Source organism: Ipomoea nil, unplaced genomic scaffold (genome assembly GCF_001879475.1).
Source record: "Ipomoea nil cultivar Tokyo-kokei standard unplaced genomic scaffold, Asagao_1.1 scaffold2165, whole genome shotgun sequence".
NCBI classification, from domain to species: domain Eukaryota; kingdom Viridiplantae; phylum Streptophyta; class Magnoliopsida; order Solanales; family Convolvulaceae; genus Ipomoea; species Ipomoea nil.
In genome coordinates, this window is record NW_017618593.1 from 3,261,087 (window position 1) to 3,268,964 (window position 7,878).

The 7,878-nt window shown below is 34.7% G+C and overlaps 1 protein-coding gene across 1 annotated transcript in view; it reads right to left on the bottom strand.

The window, feature by feature from the left end:
* Window positions 1-7,765: 7,765 nt before the first annotated feature.
* LOC109149970 (protein FAR1-RELATED SEQUENCE 1-like) overlaps window positions 7,766-7,878 on the bottom strand; it is a 552-nt gene continuing 439 nt past the window's right edge. The window contains exon 1 of the mRNA XM_019297954.1: window positions 7,766-7,878. This exon is cut by the window's right edge and continues 439 nt beyond it. Coding sequence (XP_019153499.1) covers window positions 7,766-7,878 — 113 coding nt within the window.

The following is a 7,878-nucleotide window of genomic DNA, read 5'->3' on the forward strand; positions in this document are numbered from 1 at the left end:
GGATATAGTGAATTGGCTCTTGGAGAAAAGAGCAAGTGGAGTAGGAGGATTACACCACCTCGCGAACCACTATAATTGTCTTGTGTTCTTTATTGCTTTCTTTACTTATCGCTCTTTACATATTCGCTCTCACGAAGATATACTGCTCACACAATCTCACACACACTTTATGTTTATTTATTTCCGCTGTGCACCATACTCTAACAATCTAGTTATGAGTTTTGGTTTATCTCTGTCTTAGCAATTGTTGTGCTGTGCGAAAAAGTTTGAAAGTCTATTCACCCCCCCACCCCCCCCTCTAGACTTTCACCTTACCTCTTTTGGGACCAACAAAACATAAAATTTATATTATTAAAATATTAAATAGTGGACACTTATTACATCAAAACGTAATACTAATAACGTGTGTCCACCATAACATGCATGATCAAGCTTAACCTGTCCTTTATTTCTTCACGAAGACTGGCCCGTTTTTTGAGTCGACTTCTTCCTCTTCAGCAGCTTCCTCAGCTGCTAGGTAGGCAAGAGCCTCCGTTTTCTAGGTGTTGTAAGACACCTCTGTTCCTGTGGAATCATCAGAGGTGTCCTCACCAGGGAAGTCGTCAATAAAAGCCTCGAACCTTTCTTTGAAATTTGGATCGTTTAGATCCTTTTTCAGGTCGGCTAGATGGTGTTTTGGTATTTTGGAAAGTGGTTTACGGGGTTGCCTGGACTGGCTGTCTTTCTCAGCATTTTTTGTTTTTTCCATCTTTGATTTGAGATGATAAGGTGTGATGGACTGATGGATGATCCATTCTTTATATAAGTTCTTCAAAGGTGTGATGGAAAATGGAAATGAACCGGTGCATGCTAAAATAAGTGACAACTTCATTGTCAGCAGTTTTTTCATTTCCCATAAAGGAAATCTGTTAAAGTTGAATGGTCATTCAACTTCTAAAAAAACGCACCTATTAATGGTAATAATCTTTTCGATGTTGAATGGTTATTCAATATTTGAAAAGACGCACCCATTTGATATATATATATATATATATATATATATATATATATATATATATATATATATATATATATATATATATATATATATATATATATATATATATATATATATATATATATTATTGGGACCAAGTCAGTTAGTAGTCAATGTATAAATAAATAAATTGACTCATATCCTTTTAAGGATATCCCAACGCACATTGTAATAGTAATAGACGCATTTTAAATATATATTTGTTCCGTGAAGTTTATGTTGTCCATACACGTACACGCACGTTAAGTGTAAATGTAACGCATATTAAAGTATAAACGTGCGCATATTAATAAATAAATTGAATTTTAAAAAGACGCAACCATTGAATTTTTGTTTTTTTTTTATTGCGTCTAAGTTAGCGAGCGTACAATATCACGCACATTAAGGATGAAAGACACGCATATTAACGTGTTTAGGTGCGCGTATGAGTGAATGAATCGACGCATTTTGCTATTTAAACCCACCATTCTGGTAGTCTCAAATCTGTCACTTACAAACACATTTTGCATTTGTATTTTCCCTTTTAGGCAAATTTTCAATGGCCGCTGAACTTCATTCTCAAATTGTTGGCAACCAACTTAGGATAGATCTGCGGTGGAATTACATGAAGGTCCGGGTGGTTCGTGTTGTTAGGCTGCCAGAATCAAGAGGTTCTGAAAACATAAAGTCTATTGAGTGTGTGCTGCATGATTTCGAGGTATTTTTTTATTTACTGTATTATAAATTTTAATATTTTATATTTCTAAAATTTAGTGTTTATGCATTTTTTTTTAATAATTGCAGGGAACTGTTGTACACATTCACATTCCACAAGCGCATGTTCAAAGGTGCCTCAACAAATTTGAAGTAGGCAAAGCCTATCTAATGCATAGGTTTGACGTGGCGGATAACACCTATAGAAGCAAAACTTCGCCTCTCAGGTATATGTTGGTGTTTTGCGATAGAACTCGCGCAGGACGGCTGAAAGATGATGAGTTGCCAACGTATGTTTATGATGGAGAAGAATACAACTTCGACGAAGAGGTGACCTATTGCATACTTAAAAAAAATTTTTTAATATAATTTTATTGATGTATTTACAGTTTCATAACTTTCACGATTTTATGGATCAAAAGGTGCCGGACGCCACAGTTGCAAATTTGCCTAATGAGGACAGAAATAACGAGGAGGCTGCATGAGGATGAATAACGATTAATGTGTGAACATTTTATGTTTTTCATGTTATTTTGTTATTCTGTATGAATGTACTCCAACAATTTTTATTTGAATGACATATTATGGTGATATATTATGTCATTATTGACGAATCTTCTTTTAAGAACACTCCATCGCATATTGTCATATTAATCGATGATGATAGATACGCATAATAAAGTAAGTGAGTGTACAATCTCATGCACATTAAGAATTTTAGATACACACTATAATGTGTTAACATGAACAAATTAATGAATAATAAAGTTTTCTAAAGTTGACTGGTCATTCAATACGTAAAAAAAAAATAAATGCACATTATGTTACTGTATTGCGCATGTTAAGGTTTTTTTTTTTTTTTATTTGCCACGGACTATAGTTTAAGTAGATAACGAAATGCAAATTTTGTTGCAGTATTACGCATATTGAGCGTACGTATTGCGCATGTCAAGCTTTTTTCTTTGTTTTTAATTTTCAAGAATTGGCTCTTTAAGAATTGTTTAATATAATTAATTCAACGGATGAGCCCACTGGCGAAATGGTAGAATTCTTTGATCAAACCGATTCCGCCCAGGATCAGACCCCCTAAAAGCTTGATTTTTTTATTATATTTTATTTGTTTTTGGTTTAACAAAATACAATAAACGCATGTTAAAGTGATATTTCGCGCTCTTAAATTGGTTTCCCCATGCACTCTAAACTTTTGGGTTCAAAAAATATCGTTTTTTCGATAAAAGTTAATTAACGTATATTTGAACGCATATTGTTCTTTTCCTCAGCGCATGTAACAGAGCAAAGCAAAGCACATTAAGTGTTTTATAACAATCCACTTAATATTCGAAGATATTTGATGTCAGAACTTTAAGGCATTGGTAGTTGGGGAGACGGATAACATTGAAGGGTTATTCAATGCCTTAAAAAACGCCCCCATTAACGCAACATTGAAATCTTCAAATCAGTTCATTGGACCAAGTTATTCGCCTATAAATTGGAAAGAACAACACACAACCGAGTATCAGTTTTCATTGAAATGGCCACTTCTCACGTCTCTGCACGTTCAGAAGAACCATCTCCTTTTAATCTTTTATTCCTCATCTTGCATGCCCTCTTCACCCCCCTCGCCCTCCAGATTGTAGTGATTGTAAAGAAATACAAAGACAACACATTCTAAACTTGAGAGAAAACTCATCATCCTCAGCTGCAAGCTCCTCATGCTGCAACCAAACATCATTCAAGGCTGAGAGAGTTGAGGACATCCGACATCCCAAATAACACCTACGGCTGCCAGGAATCTATCATACACAGCAAGCTTAGAGACCACGAGCCTACATGCATCCACACTCCTTGCTCATGTCCAAATCGAGGTTGTCAAGGCTTGTGGGAGGCTGGCAGCATGTCGGATGATGCCTGAACTAGAAGAAATGCCTTCAAAGCACAAGAAAAGATGCACTGAATGTTATTGGTGTTGTTTCAATGTGTATTTACGTTTACAAATACTAATGTACTAGACTGTAAATTATTCGCTCATTGTATTCCAATGTCACGCATTTTAAATTGATATGTCGTGCATGTTAAATTCAAAGCATGTATTTGTCATTTTAAATGCAAATTATTTCACAATCAAACAAACGCACTTTAAATTTTGCAATCGCGCATTATGGACTAATTTTCAACGCAATGTCTGAATAATTACGTTTTTATACATTGACCAACGCACATTACGTTTACGTGTTACGCATATATAAGACGCAGTGTAGTGCACCTTTAAAGTGTAAACCAATGCATATTAAGAATTAAATAGAGGCATATTGCTTCCTTTTAGATTCGTTATTAGTTAGTAGGCAACATATATTTTGGTATACAAGGAATAAATGGATGAGTTGACTGGCGAAATGGTAAAGGTCTTTGAATATATCAAATCCGCCCAAGATCTAATCCCCCCCCCCCCCCCCCAAAGACTTAAAATATTTTTGGCCGGTAATCAACGCCTCTAAAGACTTTGGTGTTTACGACGGACCAAAGATTTTATACAAAAACCAACGCACATTATGTCTACGCCTTACGCATATTAAAAACAAGCTCTCACGTCTGCCTCTGTTGTTGTTAATAATAATATATTATAATCAAAGTAACGGACGAAATGGTAGAAGTCTTTGATTAAAATGATTCCGCCCAGGATCGATCCCCCGTAAAGACTTGAAGTTTTTATTATATTTTACTCCGTACTTGTTTTTTGTTTAATAAAATGTAATACACGCATATTAGACTGATATTTCCCGCACATTAATTGGTTTCCCGACGCACATTAAACTTTTGGCTCTAAAAAATCATTTATTTTCGATGCAAATTGATTAAATTTATATTCACACGCATGTTGTTCTTGTAGGTCGCGCATGTAACAGATCAAAGCAACGCATATTAAGTCTTTTATACCAATCCACGTAACATTCAAAGATATTTGATGTCAGAACTTTAAGGCATTTGTAGTTGGTGGGGGAAACGGATAACATTGAATGGTCATTCAATGCCTTAAAAAACGCACCCATTAAAGCAAATCTTGAAACATTGAAATCTCAAATCAGTGCATGTGACCAAGTTATTCACCTATATATATAAATTATTACAACGAACAACACACAACTGAGCATCAGGTTATTGAAATGGCTATCTCTCACTTTTCCGCAAGTAGAGAAGAATCCTCTTCATTTATTATTCATCTTCTCTGGCATTTTCATCTTCATTGCCCTCCAGCTTGCAGTGACTTTAACTAAATACAAAAACAACACATTCTAAACCTGAAGCATCATTCGTCATTCTCTTCTTCAAGCTCATCGTCTAGTTTCCAAACAACATCCGAAGGCTGAGAGTTGAGCAATTGTGGGTGGCTGGTGATGTGTCGGATGCTGCCGGAACCAGAAGAAATGTCTTGAAAGTACTAGAAGAAATAAATATGTGCAATCGTTTATGTATGTATCATTTTGTCTGCAAATTATTTCATAATTCAACGAACGCACTTTAAGCTTTGCAGTCGCACATATTATACTTATCTTTAACGCACATTATATTAACTAATAATTAAACGTATATTAGGCAAAGAAAGTGTTAAATATTGCATTTGTACGCATAATATTAACCTTTAAAGTCGCGAAAGTTAAATGTTAATCGACGCATTTAAAGACGTTGGCATTTACCACGGACCAAAATTTATATACATAAACCAACGCACATTCTGTTTCTGTATTACGCATATTAAGGCTTAATGTAGCGCATTTTAAAAGTGTAATAAACGCATATTAAGAATTAACTTTACGCAGGTAAAGTAGCAATAATACGCATAATAACGTGTTTAAGGTGCGCATATTAGTGAATAAATTGACGCATTTTCGTTCAATTATACTCGATCGAACATTTTCATATCAATAGTCGCGTTCTGCTAGACTTAAAGTTGTCACATACGAACAGTCGCATTCGTTTAAGAGTTTGCTATTTAAATCCACCATTATTCTCGACCAAACCTGTCTCCTTCAAACACATTTTTGCTTTTATACTCTACCTTGTAAAGAGAGTTTCAATGGCAGCCGAACCCCACACCGAAATAGTTGGAAACCAACTCCGCATAGGACTGCGCTGGAATTTAATTAGGGTTCGAGTGCTACGAGTTGTTCGTTTGCCAGAAACTAAAGGTTCTGATAGAATCCGATCTATAGAGTGTGTACTTCACGATGTAGAGGTATTATTTTTGTTTAGTGTAATATAAATCATACGGAGTAATATTTTATATTTATAAAATATACTGTTGATGCATATGTTTTTTGTGTTTTTTTTTTTTTTGTTTTTAAATAATTTCAGGGGACGTTTATTCATATGCATATTCCACAACCGTTTGCGCAAAGGCGCGTCAACAGATTTGTGGAAGGAAAAGCTTATCTACTCATTAGATTTGAGGTGGCCTATAGTACCTACAGAAACAAGACCTCTAGTCTCTGGTATATGCTGATGTTCTGTGAGAGAACTGGTGCAGTATTACTGAAAGACGATGCTGAGTTCCCAACATATGCGTATGATCGAGAAGATTATGATTTCGATCAAGAGGTGATCTACTGCATACTTACATTCTTTTTCCCTCTTTTTTTTTATTATATAATTTTATTGATGTATTTACAGTTTAGTAACTTTCACGATTTGATGGATGAACAGGTGCCTGACGCTCCTGTTGGAAACTTGGCTAATGAGGATGTAATCAATGAGGAGGCTGCGTGATAAGGATGAATATTGACGAAAATATCAAGATTTTTATGCGTATTATGTGACTACTTGTTGTTATTTTCGTCATACAATTTATTAATTAATAAAATTTATATATTATCCTTTTATGTCTATTATGTTATCATTAACGCATATTCTACTTGCTTCTTTTTTTTAAATAAAATATAATAAACGCATCTTAGATATAATGATATTCCGCGCACTTTAATTGGTTTCGCGACGCACATTAAACTTTTGTATTTATTAATAAAATATAATAAACGCATCTTATAATTACATTTCGCGCACCTTAATTGGTTTCCCGAGGCACATTAAACTTTTGGATTTATTAATAATATATAATAATCGCATATTAGATTGATATTTCGCGCACTTTAATTGGTTTCACGACACACATTAAACTTTTGGCTTTAAAAAATCATTTATTTCGATGCAAATTAAGTATATTTATATTTACACGCATGTTGTTCTTGTATCATTTTGTCTGCAAATTATTTCATAATCAAATAAACGCACTTTAAGTTTTCTAGTCGCGCATATTAGAATTATCTTTAACGCGTCGTATATTAACTAATAATTAAACGCATATTAGAGAAAGAAAGTGTTAAATGTTGTCTTTGTACGCATATTAAGCTTTAATGTCGCGCAAGTTGAATGTTAATCGCTGCATGTAAAGACGTTTACCACGGACCAAAGTTTTTATACATAAACCAACGCACATTCTGTTTCTGTACTACGCACATTAAGGTTTAATGTAACGCACGTTAAAAGTGTAATCAACACATATTAAGAATTAACTGCACGTAGGTAAAGTAGTAATAACACGCACATTAAGCTAGTAGCAGTGATTGTGTAAAAACAAATCAGTGATAAAAACAAAAACAAGTATCTCAACTGTAAAAAGCCTTCTAAAATGAGTTAACTAAGTAGTTGTGTTTCATATTTGCTATCCATTTTCGTTCTCGACTGTAAAGGAGTTGAAAAAATAGTCTACTATGCCTTTTTCTTACCCTTTTGCTTGTCCTTATTTTTGGGGTTAAGTGGGCAAGTCCTGGTGTCATGGTGATCTCCTCTAACACCACAAAAATTGCACTTCCTGCCCTCTTGTTTTTCCATTGCCAACTCCTTGCTGCTTTTGATGCGCTTGCCGCTGCCCTTGTTCCTTGCCTGTTTCGGTGGAAGTATGTTGATCGCTGAAATTTCTGTTGATCCACAATATGATTTTATAACAGTTCTCCTGCTTTGCTGAGGGGACAATTTCTCCTTTCCTCACAGTAGCAGCTGTTTCTGTTCATTAATCACTTGGGAAAATGCAGTCAATTGCTCCATGTTTGAACCTGCCATATCCATACAGCAGTGTATATCAGACCACACTTTGTTCA